General features: G+C 33.3%; 2 protein-coding genes across 3 annotated transcripts; both read left to right on the top strand.

Moving 5' to 3' along the window:
• The first annotated feature begins 1,460 nt into the window (after positions 1-1,460).
• Positions 1,461-2,669, top strand: LOC104879176 (uncharacterized). The gene has a single exon (XM_010651043.2). It carries the CDS (start codon positions 1,725-1,727, stop codon positions 2,388-2,390), a length of 666 nt encoding a protein of 221 aa, XP_010649345.1. The 5' UTR covers positions 1,461-1,724; the 3' UTR covers positions 2,391-2,669.
• A 13,092-nt stretch (positions 2,670-15,761) lies between these two features.
• Positions 15,762-18,755, top strand: LOC100255041 (gibberellin 20 oxidase 2). Of its 2 annotated transcripts, XM_002266500.5 has the most exons (4): positions 15,762-15,979; positions 16,943-17,532; positions 17,618-17,939; positions 18,409-18,755. In XM_002266500.5, exons 2-4 carry the CDS (start codon positions 16,988-16,990, stop codon positions 18,673-18,675), a joined length of 1,134 nt encoding a protein of 377 aa, XP_002266536.1. In that variant the 5' UTR covers positions 15,762-15,979; positions 16,943-16,987; the 3' UTR covers positions 18,676-18,755. The 2 variants fall into 2 exon arrangements, with proteins under 2 accessions (XP_002266536.1, XP_019074802.1); XM_019219257.2 differs by lacking the exon at positions 15,762-15,979 and having other exon boundaries at positions 16,803-17,532.
• The last annotated feature ends 610 nt before the right edge of the window (positions 18,756-19,365 follow it).

The raw sequence follows: 19,365 nt of genomic DNA, 5'->3' as shown, positions 1-19,365 counted from the left end.
AGATTAAGCTAGGTTAATCCTTTTAATGTTCGAACTCACTCCTAAGGTTGCTTAGCTTGTGGCCCTCATAATTTTACGAGTCTTTACTATAGCATGGACTTGCTTTCACCCTCTATAATGTGATTGGCTTTAGGGTGAGTGGAAGTTGTTCATTAAGGTTCAAACATAATCTCAAAATTGCTTAGGTTGTAGCCTTCACAATTCTACGATATGCATTTACTACAATCATGAGATTCACTCTCTCATTCACTACACTTTGTGGAATAATGAATTGAATCAAGTTGCAACGGGTACCACTATTTCAACCCACAAAACTTAGCTAGTTTAGATCTCTATTAATGAAACTAAAAGAAAACATATGTTTTTGTTAAGATAGAGCCCTTAAAAGCATGTTATGATTTAACAGATTTGTAATTTATTATTTAGTTAATGATATTTCAATTTCATTTTTATCTATCTTTATTTTATGCATTGTACCTTATGAGCCTTCTCACCTAACATTTTTTATATTGTACGTGATTTGGGTGCATTTGGAGTTATATAAAAGATCTAAGTTATGGGTTCTTTGCAAATAAATGATTTGTTTATAATTAGTTCATGGGCCTAGGTGGTTCATTAAAGGTTGTATTACACTACTTAATTAGAAGGATAGTTTGTCTTGATTATTGGAATGGGATTTTCATGGTGAGTGTACTAATGTCTAAGGTTACACATTGGATAGGTTTTGTGGTGAGTCATGATTTAAGACTATCAAAGTCATAATTTCACCAAGTTTTATGTTGTATTGTCTTTCAATGTTAGAGAGAATATTGAGTTTATGCCAAAATTAATAGTGATTTTGACCTACGAATGAGATCCTAAAGTGATCTACATTCCTTATGAATTGGGTCACTGTTAATGGAAGCTAGTAGTAACAAGTATTCTTAATAGTGTGTCCCTTTGGGTGATCATAAGAACGTGTGATTAGAAAATCTATGACTGTGATAGTTCCTTAAATGGAATTTATATATGCTCTTTTGAGTTAGGATATGTTAGTTGATAACACTATAGGAGGATTTAAAACTCAATAATGATAGAGGTAATTTTGAGAGACTGATAGCTTTCATCTTATTAAATTATCTTTTATCTTTAAAAATTACCTTTAAAAATTTTAAAATTTGATGTAGTGAAAATTTTTTAATACCTTAATTTTTAAATAGTTTTTAAAAGTTGTTATGTTTTTAATGTAAACTTCAAAAGTTCTCATTTTTTTTTTTATTTTTTTTTTTTAAAAAAACAAATCCACACTATAGTTGGTTAATATCCTAATTTCTCCAACCAAAATTGGGTTAGAATATGTCAGTTTCTCTTGCCCATATACTTTCAGGGTAAAAGAACACTAAATCAAGATGAAACCTTTTTTATTAAAAAAAAAAAGGACAAAACTAGTATCAATTCCATGGTTCCCTGGTCTACTCCACTCTCTCACAATTCAATGGTATTTGAACCCCACAATTCAACCATCAACCGCTTCTCACTCTCTCTCACCATGTGGGAGACAGATAGTTTGTTTTGACAAGAAGCATGCTTTCCGTGAACTACTTTTGAATATGTCCACCAATCTCTAAAATCTCTGCGCCAACACAGGAAAGAAGCTGGACAACCCATTCTCCCATGGATCCTTGTCTCATCATGCTAATCAACTACTCAATATTCTTTCCTTCAATCCCATCCAAATCAAGATAATGGAATTGGATGGTAATGACAAGTTCCTACTGGTGGGCACCCGTAAGATTAACTGCAAAAGTATCCCATATCTGATTTTTTTTTCCCAGATACAAATGCCTCTACCGGATCCAAGGGCTGGAAGCCTATTCATATGGGTAATCTCTTGCTTTCTGCTTCTCGCCATTCTCGCCGGAGGCAGCTTCCTTGTCCTGTACATGAGCCTCCCTCAAACGCAATCCACTTCATGGCTTCCTGTTGCAGGGGTGTTGCTTGTTTGCCTTCCATGGTTGTTTTGGCTGCTAACAATCTTATACAGACTCATTTCCCGGACATGTGGATTTAGGATGGGCGGCAGCTATGGAGGTAATGGGGTTCGTGGAGGAGGTGGTAGTGTTACTGGGGCCAGTGGAGGAGGAGGTGTTGGCAGTGTTAAGAATGCAGCTGCGGACGAGGCATCTGAGGCTGTGGCTGCCTCCTCTCCTGTGAATTCTCCCGAACGAAGCGGTGCAAGGCGTGTCCACTTTGGAGCCGCGGTGGTGGTGGGTGAACAAGATGGCCAAGGTGAACTTGAAAAGAAGAATGAAAACCAAATGAGATCGCTGTCATCGAGCAATTCCAGCAATGATATTTCAATCAATTCCCATGAGAGTGAAATCCCACTGGCATTATCCATGGTATCTTGACCTGAAAGACAATTTTCTCATCAGAATCCAAGGACTAAAAACCGCACCAGCAACAGCATTGCACAGCCAAATTGGGAATTTGATCATTAATGTCATCTCATTATTTGTCCAAGAATCAGTGCTACGGAAATTCAAGAAGACGTAATCTCTTTCTCTCTAGTTTGTTTTGCAGCACTTGTTACAATTACTAGGAACACAAAGCCAAGCTCAATTCATCATTGCTTATTTCTTTGTAGACTTTTGATGTTTATAGAAAGAGGTGTAGAAAGTATTAGCTTTGATTCAAAATATTTGCCTACGCACTACATACTCTTGCATCTAGTCGCGAATGATGAAAATTTAATTTCCTTCTTTTGACAAACACGGGCTACATCCAGGGAATCAGAAGAGATGGTTTGCAGAATGCGCGTTTCATTTTTAATTGAAGTGCTTTTATAAGTTCATGGAGCCATACATTTGAATTTTGATTGTGCAAGGAAGTCATTATGATCCCACAAGTCCTTTGTCTAAACTAAAATTTGTTCACCTAATGGTTAATGTTTAATAATTTAAGACAATTTTAAATTAAATTATGCTTAAACATAGATTTTTGATGATTCGGCTTAAAGACTTAGGTGATTTTTTGTTTTTTTACTTAATTCTAAATAGAAATTAAAACTAAATAGTGTTTTAATAGTGTTAAGTATTAGATTGTTTGTTTTTGTAATTTTTATTTCTATTAAGTATTAAAAAGTAAAGAAAAATCAATATGTTACTTTTTTCATTTTGAAAAAGCCAAAATAATAAGTCAACAAAAAGTAAAAAAAAAAAAAAACAATTTAGAGTTTGAAAGCAAATTGCTTTTAGCAAAAAGTTAAAAAAAAAACAAACACCCTCTTAAGCTATATTTGGTTCCTGAAGAATTTGAGGGAAAATGTAAGAGAATGAAATTAAATAGAGAGGAAAAGTTGAAGAAAAGAAAAAGCAAATGAAAATAAAGAATAAATGTAAAGTCAATAAATTATTTTATATGTTTCTTCAAATTCATTTCACTTATTTTTCTTTATTATATAAAGATTAAATAATTTTAAAATACATAAATTTTTAAGTAATTTTAATTATATTTGATTTTCTTTTATATTTTCATCTAACCATAACCTTATGTCATGAAGTAAAAGCTTTCTTTGAGAAAGTTTCTTAAAATGTATCGTTTTAAAGCTCGAACGTGATAGCATTTTTGAAATAAATGTTTAGGATATCAACTTTTGTCCCTACTTTTTTATTAGAAAATATAATTATTTGAAGTTATTCCAAACAAGCCATCTATATATTTAATAAAATTATTTTATAATAATAATACTTAAAAATCAAAGTTAAGTTAATAAATATAAAGAAAGTGTAACACTTGCACCCAATCATGTAGATATTGTTCATTCTGGACCCAAAGGACACTCACAACTTTAAAAGTCCAAAAACTTTCTTCTCTATTTAATGTGGGACATTACAAACACCTCCCTATGATTATATGGGATTACAGGATCAAACAAACAAACACTCCTCATGGGGCTAAACAAACTCTCCAACAAGGGTCGATAATCGATTTTGATACCATTTGTAATGACTCGCATCTAACAGCATAAATATTGTCTAATAGTATAAATATTGTCCACTCTGAGCCCAAAAAGGCTCTCACGACTTTCAAACGCGTTTATATTGTTAAGAGAAACTCATACTTATGTAGCGTTTTAGGAACTTTCTCCGATCTTCCAATTGAGAAAGATCCATCAACTTGAGACAAAGAGAAAGATCTATCCATTTTATTTAGTTATTCAGTTAAACCAATGATTCGTTATTGGAGCAGATAACAACAACCATTTCATCAGACATGCGTATTTTTTATTTTCCAATGGATTTACATATTTCATTAATGGAAATTTTTTTATGTAGTGAGTAATAGGCTCTGGTTGTTCGCAGTTCAAGAATTCTTGTTTAGGCAGTTTATACCATCCATACATGGTGTTTTGATCTAAGATTTCAATTCTTCCATGTTTCAACAGTAGCATATTGTTCCATAGAGCTAAGGTCCAAAATATGGAAGAAAAGTGTTTCCACGATTCTACCATATGGGACATTATGGAAAGTTATGTTTTTCTTTGGATCAAAAATAATTTTGTTTCTTCATTTTTTAAAACTCTCAATTTTAACTCTTTACCATAACCATTTACTTTTTCCTTATTCTCTTCCCTAAACTTGTTAATAAGGATAAATATTTTAACATTCCAAAGATATTTAAGTACATTCATAAAAAAAACAAAGAATTAAATAATGAATTATACATAAGTCAAGAAATTTAAATATTTAAGTTTTTAGAGTTACCTAACAACACCAAGTTGTTGGTTTAAACTTATTATTCAATTTTTATTTTAAATATTAAGATTGTTTGATAAAGTTAATTTAATTTTTTTTTAAATGATTAAATTGACATGTATACATTAATTAAAATAATAATAAATTTGTTTATCAAACATCCATATTGAAAATTATAGACAAAGCACATAATATTATATAAAATAATTACAAAAAAAATAACTATAAAAAATGAAATAATATTTTATCATTAAAAATATATAAGACAATATATACTAATTAAATTAACCTTAAAAATCAAAGAATATTAATAATTATGCTTCTTACATAAAATGAGCAAAACTTTGTAATTTATTTGTATTCATCAAAATGTAATTTTTTTTTTTATACAATGGAAAAAACTAAAACTAAAAATTAAAAGTTAATTTACTTGATAAGTTTCATTTTCAATTTGGTCCCATAAATTCAACATCTAAATCATCCCTCATTCAAGGGATATTAATTACTGCTACACGTTCTAAACCCAATATTTTTATTATCAAATTGGGCAAATAACTTATACCAATTACAAATAATCAAAGAAAATGTGTATTTCCATACAAGTAAGCATAATGTGAGTTTAAGTATGAAATTTATAAGGCATATTTTCCTTAATATTATTGAAAAATATGCTTTGAGGACACTAAATAATCACTTAATAACATTTTAGAGCTTACTTGGACAATATTAAATTTTTCTTCCTTTCTCTTAGCAAGATCATGATTTTGAAAATTTAACAACCAATATCTAGCATGATTATATTGTTTCATGAATCCTATAGTGTGTGAATAAGTGGTAGCAATTCCTTTAATCCACATTTTTTGAGTTAATTAACTAGAATATGCTAATGCCAAATATAGAAGTCGTTTTTCTTGAGCTAAATGGTTGGTCAGTATTTTTTTGGTTTTAAAAAAATTAGAAATAATTTTCAATAAAGTTTAACAATTACAAAATTTTAAACCAGAGTATGTAGTCATCAAAACTCTTAGCTCTTGAACAAAAAAAAAAAAAAAAAAAACTAATAGTTTTATAGCAATTAGGTTATCTCCATAGGGAACTTAGGGTTAATAGTATCAAAGGCACAATTTGTAGGTCTGAGTACTAGTTAGAAGAATTAAAATCATAGGATTTTAATTAGAGGAGGGAGGGTGTGGTGGGAGGGATCCTAAAACTAAAACAAGAAAGGAAACAACACATAACATAACAACAACAAGCTCTAAGAGTAGAAACTTACTTGGACTATTTCTCCTAAGCTCAATTCTCCTAGCAAGACATTGACCCAATTCTATCGACCTTAGGATCAGTGCTTGGGTTTATGCTAATTGTAAGGCTCTCATTGATATGAGCATCAACTGTCTCAACAAAAGTCCAACTCGGTCTAGTTACTCATGGTGGGTCATTACAATTACATGATTTAAATGAGTTTACGCATGTGTCAAAAGGTCTATTTCTACTTTATTGGATCGTAGGAACCTTAGTCACAATTGCTTGACTTTTGGCCTTCACAACCTTAGCCATTATTCACTGTAGAGACTCTTTTTGGTCCTCATAATTGTGGACCCAGGCCAATGGAGACTCCTTCCATTATCATGACCACAAACTTGAGATATGACCCTTTCCAACCATAGACAACCTAATCAAAGGTGAATTTAGTTGAGATAATGAGACCTTAGATCCTTTCAGCCCTTGGCACTACAACGACACAAAAAAAAAAAAAAAAAAAAAACACAACACAACACACAAATTGGAATGAAAACAATTTTATTGAAACACTAAAGAGAAAAAGTAACAAAGACAAAAGAAAAAAAAATCTAGTAAGAATGACTTATTTCCCTAACCATTCCCTTTTTTTTTTCTAAAGAAAGTTTATTCTATTTACAATTCTTGTGCGTATAGGCAATAAAATCTCTCTCCTCATCATTTCTTCTAAGCTATCCTTTTTGAGTTACATTTCCTGTCTATACTAGTGATGTTGCTATGTGGCCATCATAGTCAGATAAATGTCAGCTTGATGTGGATGGTGTTGCACAAGTTGTCTTATTAGTGCAACAATATAAGGACGTGAATGGCGGAACATTTGAGAGCATTGGGGGTGATGTTAGTGTGTGGCTTGTTAAGTGTGCAAATGATGGGAAGATGTGGCTTGTGTGTAAGTGAAACAATCATTGAATTATACTAGGATAAGCCTTTTGATAGGGGTGAGTGCATACTTTATTAGTAAGATACGTGCATAGTTTGTTGCATCAAAATTATGCATTATGGGTAGTTGGATGTGTGTTGGGCTTATTAATGAACAATAGCAAACTTAAGAACTATTGACTTCGTGAGTGTTTGTGTAAGTTCAGGTAAGATGCATTTCCTTCTTAGTGCATTTTCCAAATAGTGTGCAATATGAGGGAGGTCTTTTCAATGCGCAATAGGAGGTGTGCTATTGTTAGAGTTGTTGGCATCTTAGATCTAAACAACAGAAACAATACCATTTTTTAAAAATTGATCTTTTAAGGTTAAAGTACTAACCTTTAGGTGTGGATGTTCCCAAACCTTAAATTCCAATTGTTGAAAATGACCTTGAAGTTGTTGGAAGTCTTATAAACTCACGATTTTTCGCCCAATGACTCAACCTTATTCTTGGTATGCTTCCAATGGGAAAGAAAGGAGGGTGAAAGTTATGACTCTCTTTCTCTTTGAATGGTAGAAGACAAAAAGTTATGAAATCCCTAACCCCTAGAGAGTATTTATAAGGTTCTTAATTGGGCTTAAGTGATTTGAACCCACATGAGTTTAGGTAACTTAATCTAGCCCAAATTGAATCCTAATTGATTAATTAACCCAATAAGTCCAACTAATTAATCAATTAGCCCAATTCAGAGACCTTGTCCACTTACCATTGTGCAACCTTACGTAATTACCAAAATACCCTTATACACAAAAGTGAATCTAGAATCATGTCGACCTTCATAATCCATGCCAACAAGGCATATGAGCTCAAAATGGGGACCACTGTGACCCATAGGAGTATTGGCTCCTTTAGAATCCAATTTTGAAGGTGATTCAACATCCTACTATAAAGAATCAACTGAACTTTAGTATTATATGTAAATAACAACGAGACATTATATGCTTGGGTTTGTGATCAATTATTCATTGTTTTCAGTCTCCCTATGAACGATATCCATAGTCTAACAAAATGAAAACTATTAGCCTTTTAAGACTACCTTTATTATTCTTGAGTTGCAAATCCTCCTATTATGTATTCAATTAACATGTCTTAGCTTTGAAAGAGCTTATGTCAAGTTTCACTTAAGGAACTACTATGACCATAGTTTCCATGAACACACCTCCTTAGGATCACCTAAGGAGACACACTGTCTCAATCCCATGAGATATCATGGTGTTTCTGTTAAGAATACTTATTACTATTGGCTTCCATCAACAATGACTTAATTCATAGGGAATATATGATCAACTTACAATGTCACTCGTAAGTCAAAGTCATTACTAACTTTAACATAAGCTCAATATTCTCTCAAGATTGAGAGACAACACAATGAAGTAGCTTGGTGAGATTATGACTACTTGATAGTCTTAAGTCATGACTCACCCTAGGACCTATCCAATATAGTAGTCTACTTAACATGGAAAACTCATCGCAATAATTAAAACTAGTCATCCCTCCAATTAGGAGGTGGTGCACTATAACCTCTACTGAGTTGCCTAGACCCACAAACTAGTTGTGAACAACTCATCTATTTGCAAGGAACCTATGACTTAGATCTTTTGTATAACTCTTAATGGACCTAAGTCACGTACAATGCAAAAAATACAGGCAAGAATGCTCATAAAGTATAATATATGGAATAAGGATTTTAACTAGTCATCGTAAAAAATGTTCAAAAGCTAGAAACTTCTATTGAACACCTTTGCAAAATCTTAATGCCTCTAAAAATGGACCTTACCCTTACATGATAAACCTGTGAAACTTAAGTATCATAAAAGGGTATTCATTGCTTAAACAAGAGAAAGAAGACCATTTTTCCTTCCTATGCAACTCGACCTCATTGTACTAAAAATTAAAAGAAAATTTCAATATCTTTACCTCTAGAACTATTAATCTAAAGTTCCTCGTGGAGATAGCCTAATTGTTATATAATTGTTAGTTCTTTTTATTTTTCATTCAAGAATTAGAAGTTTCAACAATAAATCCAGTTTAAACTCTTTTTAATAAAATTTTTATCACAAAGTATTTCCTTCAATTAAACCATACAAATTTTATATTGAACCAAGAGTCAACATTCTTATTTGAATTTATTATTTCACTAAGCTCAACATAAAAATCAATGGTTTCAACCTTTTTAAGTTAACATTTTTATTTTGCACAACTTCACACCAAAAGTGCTTTCATGTGTGATACCCTAAATATCTCAAGCCTCCTTAACATATTTACACATTGTTATATTGTAAAATTCATCAAGACTCACACAATTGAAAATATAATAAAGGGCCTTGACATTGACTTCATCAGCCTCATCATTAAGTAAATTCCATTCTTGTTTAAGTTTAATTTCCATAGTAGATCTACCATTTTTGTCTACAATCATTAGAGGTGACCACTCAAATTATACTGTATTCCTCACATGCTCAACTTGTAGTTTAAGAAAAATTCAATCTAAACCTTCCAATCAGGTTAGTTATTTTTTCAATGAATAGTGAACTGTTAATTAAAGATCCCACTCTTAAAATACATGAGTCAAGAACAATTGCAATAATTAAATATTTTATTTTATTTTATTTTTAATTTGGTCTAGTAGCATTTGTAGACATATTTTTTATTCATGGATACTATCTAAGAGAAGGAGGATGAATATGTGGTCCACCAACTTTATCTAATATATAAAATAGAAAATCAATTTTTCTTTAAGAACATTTGGTAGCTAATTCAATTCATTGACCCAACAGTATCTAAAAATATTGTAAATATATAAAGCACAATCAATACACTATAGATGATAGATGTATGTGGAAAACCATTGACAAGGTTTCACCTGAACATTTATAAATGTAAAAACTAGGTGTATCTCTAGGGAAACTCGAATTAGGTTAGGTGTATGCGAAGAATACCTAGGCCTCTAGATCCTAAGCAACGAAAACAAAGCATGATTTTTTGACCAAAAAAAAAAAATCTAGATTAAAGTGCAATAGAATACAATACCTTGATTTGGATGTTCCCAAATCAAATCCACGTGATAAAGTTGAAACTTGAAGCATTCAAAGGTCTCGTGCACCCAAGATCTTTTGCCTAATAGCTTTAACTTGATCTTGACACTCCAAAGGTGGGTCTTTGGACTGGAGAAGGTTATGATTCTTTTCTCCTTAGAGGTGGAAGATGACTCTCTTGAAAACCCTATCCCTAAAGGGGCATTTATAGGATTCCCCGACTAGGCTTAAATGACTTAAGCCCACCAAGGGCTTGGGTCACTTAATCTAACTCAAAATGGGTCCTAATTGATTAGTTAACCTTATAGAGCTATCTAATTAATTAATTAGTCAAATCCAAAGAACTTGTTGACTAACTCATATGTAACCTCGTGTAAATACAAAAACACCCTTATGCACAAAACTGAACCTAGAGCTAATCCTCATAAATTGTGTCATCAAGATATATGAGCTCGAATGGGAACTACTAAGACCCATAGGAGTATTGGCTCCCTCAAAATCTAATTCTAAAATCAATTCAACGTCCCATTATTAAAAATCAACTGCACTTCAGCACCCTATGTAAATTACAATGAGACAAAGTTTGGGTTCAAAACCTACTATTCACTACATGTAGATTCCTCATGAATTGATGTCTATAATCTAACAAGATAGTTCTATTACCTATCAAAATTACCTCTCTAATCCTTGAATTATAGATTTCACTTAGTATGTGATCAATTGACATACTTTAATTCTAAAGAGCATATGTCAAATTTCCACTAAAGGAAATGTTATGGCCACAATCTTCTAGATATCATGTCTTATGAATCACCCAAGATGACATATTGTCTCAATCCCATGATATATCATGGTATATTTATTGAGAATACTTGTTGCCACCAGCCTTCATCAATAGTGACCTTATTCCTAGGGATAAGTGACCACCTTAAGATTTCCTATTAACTTTGGCACATGTTTAATATCCTCTCAAGGTTGAGAGCCCATGTAGCATAGCAGTTTGGTGAATCATGACAATCAATAGCCTGATATCATGATTAACCATAGGTCCTATCCAATGTATAATCATACACATTAGTGCACTCATCATGAGAGGTCCATCTCAACAGCCAAAACAACTCATCCCTCCAATGAGAAGGTAGTGCACTACAATTTCTATTGGATTGCTCAATTTTATGAACTGATTGTGAACAACTTATCTACTTACAAGGAACCCATGACTTGCATCCTCTATGCAACACTTAATGCTCCCAAGTCATACAATGTAAGAGATATGAGCATATGTGCTTAGATAACGAATTAACACATATGGATGATAATAAATGGAAAACAAAAAAATATAGATAAATAAATTTATAAATAAATTTCAAATTTATTATACCATGTTATGCTTTCTAGAGCTCAATCTCAACAGTATCAATTGCCAAAATAAGTCAATTAAATATCAAAGAAGATTACATAGATTTATGTGATCCATTGTTATCTACTCACATTATACTTATACCAATAACCACTTGCACTTATTTTATACATTTGTGATGAAGCACACTCTTATATGCTTTAGTGGATTATCCCAAAACCGTAGATATGGAGGATTTATAGCTTGAATCTTCAACCTTTGCCTTTTTGTTTTATATAAAAGGACTTTCAAGATTCCTTCAAAATATTTTAAAGGGTAAACTAATTGTGAATCTTCTAATTTTTCTTGTGCTCTATATATTATAGTATGTTTTAAATTTCTTTATACTTAACCATATGTTTTTATTTTCAATTAGGATAACACTTTTAAAAATATATTTAAATTTTTCATAATTTGTAAGAAAATTTTCAAACCAAGTGTGTAAACTGTTGGAACACCTTCCGTAGTCTTTCTTGAGCCCCAAGGGCATTTGAGTGCTCCTATCCGTTGCTTTCTTAGCGTTGCTTATAGATTTTGCTTTATTACTCTAGGTTGCTTTCACGCGTCCTTTGTGTAGGATTCCTCCCAAATCTGCCACGTGGCACCCTCTCAGCTAACCACGCGGATAGTCCCCCTACTAACACGTGGCATCATTCATTCCACCCGGGGGATGCTATACGGTAGACGATTCACCTTCTCCGGATATTTCACAGTCGGCTCCTGCCATCGGATGAGAGAGAAGTGAGATTCAACTTCCCCGGTCAGATGTGTCCGGATACGCTAGCAACGCCTACCCGGAGTGCTCCCCGGTCAAACGTGTCCGGATACGCTGGCAACGCCTACTCGGAGTACATCCGCGACCGACAATTCAGATTCCCCGGACAACTTGACTCGTCATACCCTCCCAATTTTCCAGATCCATTTCCGCACGGAGCCAAGAAAGCAACTCTAACAACTCTTTTGACCAAGTCCCTTAAATCATCATTCATCTTCAATGCAAGACATGCTTGATGGGACATTCACAAGTCTTCTCAGATCACCTGGCGTATCACGCATACTGAGAATCATAAATTAAGGTGACAAACGCCGCCTGAACGCCCTTCTGACAACCGTCACTTTGCGTCGAAAACGTCATGATTGCTTTACCACCCTATGAGCCGCAATCATGACCATGGGACTCGCTAGCCCAGCAAGAACGCCTTCTCTGCCTCATATATAAGCTTGAAGGTAATTCTTAAAGGGTAAGCAATGGAAAAATGGAGGTGGAACACTCCCGCCATTATTTTCAAACAACTTCTGAAATACTAACTTAAGCATCAGAGGGTGTGCCCGGACAACCTGTCCGGACATCTTTTTGCAGGAGGAAGGAAGGATCTTTTCATGCGTTGATCAAAACTCCGTTTCTGGTAGCTGCAATCGCTACGTCGGAATTTTGCCATCAACACTTTGTTCATTTTTTTTAGCTTAATTATGACTAAAATATGTTTTTAATCCTATCATCACTTTGTGCTAAATTAAACCTGAAACTTATTTATCTAAACTTCAATTGTAAAGTCTTCAACCCAAATAAAATGCTTATTAATTAGTGTCAATGAAAGTGAAGTAGTTTCAATTAGTGGTTTTTAAAGGAAAATTGTTGATTTAATTATTAAATTAACATAGAGTTTTGTGAAACATGAAAGTAATATTTATGCATTTTATTAGTATTTAAAAAAGAATAAATTGGTTAAAAAGGGTGAAATAATCTCCGTGAATCTAACCCTTTTCATGTTTTTGCTTGAAGAGTAATCCACTTTTTACACCAATATTTTTTACCATTTCAAGTATTTACACGTAAGTCTTAAAAAGAAATGTTATTTTCAAAAGGAAAAAAATAAGGGTATTTTTGTCTAAATGAGGTCAAAAAATTATGAAGGGTTAAATTTTTAAAATTAAAATTTTAATGACCCTTTTAATCAAATAAGTATTTAAAAAAAAACAAAAAAGAAAAAAAGAAAAGAAGACAGAATTGATATGAAAAAAAGACTTGAATGGAGTGGCCAATATTAACTATTACAAAAATGTAGAACAATGACTCCTTATGTTTCATGTCATTTCAGTAATTAATAATTTGAAATGTGACAATTTATTTTGTAATGAAGCCAAAAGGAATGGACCCATCCTCCAAAACCTATTCAGGTGCAAGGCACGTGATATGGGGTCATAGTAGGGACAATGAGGTTGGCCGAGCTTGAAGGAGACTGAGTCCCATCCACAATAAAAAGCTGTGCTCAGAAGGAATGAGGCCATCAGCCCACGTGAATCCCTTGATATGTTTTGTTCTATGTTCCATTGGAGGCAGAAAAGGACAGTTGAGATTTTATTTTTAGGTCGTTTATACTGTTACTTTCGAGGCTTTGGGCACTATGCCATGGTCCCATTTGCATCGAAATTAAGACAATCACCACCACATTTATGTATATGTCTTTCAGCTGCACCAAGATTTAATTCTCCATCAACTTGAAAGCAATTTTTCATGAAAAACCCTTTTCATGCTTTATTTATTTATTTATTCATTTATGTTATTCATTAACAATTATGATTATGCCTCCTAGTATTTATTTCTTGCTTATCCTTGCTTTTCTTGCTTTCTTGCTTAGGGAAAGAAAATAAAGTTTTGACCAAATATTTGTATAAATTGAAAAAAAAGGAAATTTAAATTAATGAAAAATGTCTTTTCTTACCTTTTTGACCAAATATTTGTTTAGTATTTTTTTCTATATTTTCCAAATATTTTTTCCTTAATGCTTTAAATTTAAAAAAAAATATATGGTATAAATGTAGCCTAAAATATCTTTTATTTTACATGTAATAAATTTTTTAAAATTATTAAGATATTAAAAATTAAATAATTAAGAGGGAATTGAAAGGAGAGCTTTATTGCTTAATAACTATTCAATATAAGTATGAATTAATTGGTTAAAAGGGATGACATAATCTCATATTGCTAAATTTAACATTTTCATGTTTTTGCTTAAAAAGTAAATCATTTTTACATAAACGTCTTTCACTATTTCAAGTACTTATATGTAAGTTTTAAAAAAAAATATTATTTTTGTAAGAAAAAAAATATGGGTATTTTTATCAAAATGTGGTCAAAAAAAGGATGAAGGGTTAACTTTCATAAGGAAAACAATAAATTTTTTGAATGACACTTAATTTATGTTGTTTTACTTTGGAAAGAATTGAGAAAGAGATTCAAAAAAATTTAATTGACAAAAGAAATTCAATTTAATGCTTTGCAAAAATGGGGGTTGCTATTTGCAACATCCTTTTTGCTAAACTTAACATTTTTTTGTCATATTTTTTTCAAATATACCCTTTTTTAATAAAGAACTCTCTCTAACCCCCTCTCAACATATTAAACCTAAATTCTAGTTGATTAAGGCTGCAAATCACATACGAAATATAATGAATGATGAAATTTAATCATCCGATGACAATTTTCAGGTAAGATTTATGAAAAACAATTGAGTGTGAAAAAATAAAAGAATTGAAAAAAAAACAACAAAGTTTAGTGGGGGGTTGGGTGAGTAGAGATGGAAAGGAAGATAAAAATAAAAGAAAAAGGAAAATAAAAATAAAAGAAAAAGAATGCTAAAATGTGGGGTGGGGGTTGGACAAAAAAAAGGGTACAATTGGAACGTGAGGTTGGGGGGGAGAGAGAGGGGAAGGAATAAGGAAGGGTAGTTTAGGAATGTAAAATGCTATATTAGTAAAAATTGTATTATGAATAACAATTGACAAAATTAATTGACAAAAGATATTCAATTTAATGGTTTGCAAAAATGGGGGTTGCTATTTGCTAAACTTAACATTTTTTTGTCATATTTTTTTCAAATATACCCTTTTTAATAAAGAACTCTCTCTAACCTCCTCTTAACATATTAAACCTAAATTCTAGTTGATTAAAGCTGTAAATCACATACGAAATACAATGAATGATGAAATTTAATCATCTGATGACAATTTTCAAGTAAGATTTATCACTTTCATTTTTTGTTTTAAAATATAAGAAGAATATGAAAAACAATTGAGTATGAAAAAAAGAAAAAACAAAGTTTACGTGGGGGGTTAGGTGGATAGAGATGGAAAGAAAGATAAAAATAAAAGAAAAAGAATGCTAAAATGTGGGGTGGAGGTTGGACAAAAAAAAGAAAATAAAAAAAGGGTACAATTGGGACGTGAGGTCGGGGAGGAGAGAGAGGAGAAGGAATAAGGGAGGGTAGTTTAGGAATGTAAAATGCTATATTAGTAAAAATTGTATTATGAATAACAATTGGGGCAAAAGTTATTAAATATCAGAAATTAAAAAGAAAAAGGAAAATCCATTTCAGGAGATATGGAAGGAAAAAGCAGCAGATTAAGAAAAATTTTGAGTGATTTATGACTATCTTTCTATGGTATGAGGAAGAACAAAATAGGAAAAGAGTGTTCATCCTTGATTCCTCATCACCAACGAATAAATAAATAAATTGCTTATAAACAGGAGTGAGCAGTAATCTCGATCCATCTAACGCCTGCAAAGCTAAGGAACATTGGCCTGCTTCAGGTAATCAGACTCTCCATTTGATTCACCAAATAGTTTTTTCTTTAATTTTGTGGATATCAAACACTTTTATGATTTTACTTATGTTTGATGTGACAATCTGCTTGTCGTATTTCATGCGCTTGGATGTCTTTCATACCCTATATATGTACGTCATGCACACCCTAGAAAAAAATTGAAGGAAAGAGAAGGAAAAGGAACTGTTTCTGGCTCTTTCCTCTGATTTTAGTGTCCATGAAAGAGTGAGAGGTATGTGATGTTGCACGAGGCCAACCTGAGGTCTCTTTTACCAAAGAAAAATGGATTAGTAAGATCTGCAGGTCTTACATATTTTTTTTGGCCATTTGCATTAGGAAGGCTGGGGAGTCACATGGCCCCAGTACAGGACAGACGGAGTGTTGGAATTTGGAAATTGATTCCCATCCAGATTTGACATCCTTCGTATTTCGGTCTCATACAGACCTTGGAGAGCATGGATAGCTGCCTGTAGCCTTTCTCATTCTTGCCATTTATATAAGGAGTTAACCCCAAATTTAGAATGTCTTTAGGATGGATTTTTTGGGTTTGAACTCAATGATTTTTTTCTTTAAAGATAAAGATTTGAAAATACATCACAATTGATCTATATTTTTTTTCTTAATAATTTTTCCATATATATAACATTTTTATTTTTTTATTTTTTTCTTTATATTTTTTTAAAATAATTTTCATGATTAGATCCACAGCTTAATATGTATGAAAAAAAAAGAGAGTTTAAATGTATGGACAAAAAAGGAACAAGCAATTTTAATGGCTAGGGGAGAGGGCAGGTGGGACTGAGAAAGGACAGAGCTTGCTGCGGGGTTATTCGATTGTTTGATTTTTACTCTCTCACCGCCATTGACTCTTCATGCATGAACATCTTATTTCTTTCTGTTGCTTAATAGCTTGTTTACTCTTTTATCTGCGTATGTTCCCTATAAATAGCTTCTTCTGGTTCCAACCCCTTTGGGTGTCTCTCCTGATCAATCAATGGACTCGAGTGCCTCAACTATTCTCATGCCTCCTCCACTGGAGCTTAAGGATGAGAGGAAAAAAGGAAGTGTGGTTTTTGACTCATCTAAGATGCAAAAACAAGAGAAGTTGCCAACAGAATTCATTTGGCCTGATGCGGATTTAGTTCGGGCCCAACAAGAGCTTAACGAACCCTTGATAGACTTGGATGGATTCTTCAAAGGTGATGAGGCTGCAACTGCCCATGCCGCTGAGCTTATCAGGATGGCTTGCTTGAACCATGGCTTCTTCCAAGTTACCAACCATGGCGTCGACCTAGATCTTATCCGTGCTGCACAGGAAGACATGGGCGCTTTCTTCAAGCTGCCATTGAGCAGGAAGCTCAGTGTCAAGAAGAAGCCTGGCGAATTGTCAGGTTATTCGGGTGCCCATGCGGATCGGTACACTTCTAAGCTGCCGTGGAAGGAGACACTTTCTTTTGTCTATTGTTATGATAGTGGTTCCAAGCCCATGGTAGCTGATTATTTCAAAACTGCCTTAGGTGAAGACTTTGAACAGATAGGGTAAGACCATACAAATATGGTGCATTTTGTAATTACACTAGCTAGTTTGTGCTTTCTTACTTGAAGTTATTCTGCTTTTTGGCAGGTGGATTTATCAGAAATACTGTGACGCATTGAAGGAGCTGTCTCTAGGGATTATGCAACTCTTGGCAATTAGCTTGGATGTGGATAGTTCCTACTACAGGAAATTATTTGAAGATGGTTACTCAATTATGAGGTGCAACTCCTATCCACCTTGCAAAGAAGCTGGCCTTGTGATGGGCACCGGCCCTCACTGCGACCCAGTGGCTCTAACAATTCTTCATCAAGACCAAGTTAAAGGCCTAGAAGTTTTTGTGGATAACAAATGGCAATCTGTCAAACCTCGACCCGGTGCCCTGGTGGTTAACATTGGTGACACTTTCATGGTAGGCCTTCATCTTAATTGCCCTCCAACGTACAGCTTATTGTCTTTACCAATGTTCCTTGGTAATAATGCAACTTATGATGTTTTACGATTGATATTGGTTCAATATGAACGACATATGGTACAAGTGGGTCATGGTATTAACGATCAGATGTGAAGATTAAAGCCTCCATAAGCTTTTCATTAAGACGAGATCCTGAAGTAGGTTCTTAACTCTGGGTTAGCTGGACTCCTGCTATTTTCACTATCACACCCCTAATCTTTGAAAGGATCAGTAATTCTGTTCACTCTTAACAGCTATTTTCCATATGCCAGGAAGAGCAAACGGGAGAAAGTAGTCTTTTAAATTAAGTTTTAGTGGCTGAAGAGCCCCATCTTACACAACCATGCATGTTTTCTATGTTAATTTCTTAGGATGAATAATTAAATGGGATTGACCTAACTATATACTTTGTTGGTTTCATGTGTAGGCACTATCCAATGGAAAATACAAGAGCTGTATACATAGGGCTGTGGTGAACATGGACAAAGAGAGAAGATCATTGACCTTCTTTATGAGCCCGAAAGACGACAAGGTGGTGAGTCCGCCACAGGAGCTTATTGTCAGAGAAGGGCCAAGGAAGTACCCGGACTTCAAATGGTCAGAATTGTTGGAGTTCACTCAGAAGCACTATAGACCCAATAATGATACTCTCCAGAGCTTTGTGGAATGGCGTCTCTCATCTCAAACCAAATAACTTCTAGCCCTTTCCTTTGGATGCTTTTGGTTGTTGGTCCCCCCAATAAAGACAATCTCAATAAGGTCTTCTTTCTGATCCATTTTTTATCATATTCTCCCCAGTGGTTGTGCTTTGCGATAAGGGTTTTCTCTAGCTATCATGTTGCTCTCTTCATGAATATTCCATGCACCTCCATTTATGGGTATGTCTTCATGCACTTGCAGTTACAGTGGGACAATCCCTGCTAAAACCTAAAGGAAAAATGAATGTCCTTCTCAAAATACCCTTTTAAGGGCTACCCTAGTCCCTATTCTCAAGAGCTAATACAAGGTGCATGAGAATATCAACAATCAAATTTTTAATCATCAAGATTTCGCTAAATAAATAGTTAAATACCCAGGATTTTGAGTTAATATCATTTGGTACATTAAAAATAATGTTTGAGATAAGCTGAATTTCTAGGAGCTCCTTCTGTTGCTGCTTTGGTGTAGTCTTCGCCCATCATCTTGGTGTGCTTCATGGCCATGGTAATCAATTTAGTTTTTCATTTTGGAATATCCAGCAATTCAAATTGGTTCTGTTTGATATCATGGTATATGAAAAGGAATTAAACCCTATATCAAAAGAGATTATTACTGAATCTTTGGGATCTAACAAGACAAATCCTAATCTTTGAGTGGGGTATCTTGAATCAGGTTGATGGGGAGT

The sequence above is a fragment of the Vitis vinifera genome, chromosome 4, assembly GCF_030704535.1.
Source record: "Vitis vinifera cultivar Pinot Noir 40024 chromosome 4, ASM3070453v1".
Classification (NCBI taxonomy): domain Eukaryota; kingdom Viridiplantae; phylum Streptophyta; class Magnoliopsida; order Vitales; family Vitaceae; genus Vitis; species Vitis vinifera.
Note: the sequence above shows the minus strand (reverse complement) of the source record. Positions and strands in the feature narration are given on the sequence as shown.

What these genes read in the sequence shown, in the direction of transcription:
- LOC100255041 (XM_002266500.5), top strand. Translation starts at nt 16,988, where the DNA reads ATGGACTCGAGTGCCTCAACTATTCTCATGCCTCCTCCACTGGAGCTT. An exon ending in GAAGACTTTGAACAGATAGG is followed by an intron (nt 17,533 to 17,617) that starts GTAAGACCATAC and finishes GCTTTTTGGCAG; the next exon opens with GTGGATTTATCAGAAATACT. An exon ending in ACATTGGTGACACTTTCATG is followed by an intron (nt 17,940 to 18,408) that starts GTAGGCCTTCAT and finishes TTTCATGTGTAG; the next exon opens with GCACTATCCAATGGAAAATA.
- LOC104879176 (XM_010651043.2), top strand. Translation starts at nt 1,725, where the DNA reads ATGGAATTGGATGGTAATGACAAGTTCCTACTGGTGGGCACCCGTAAG.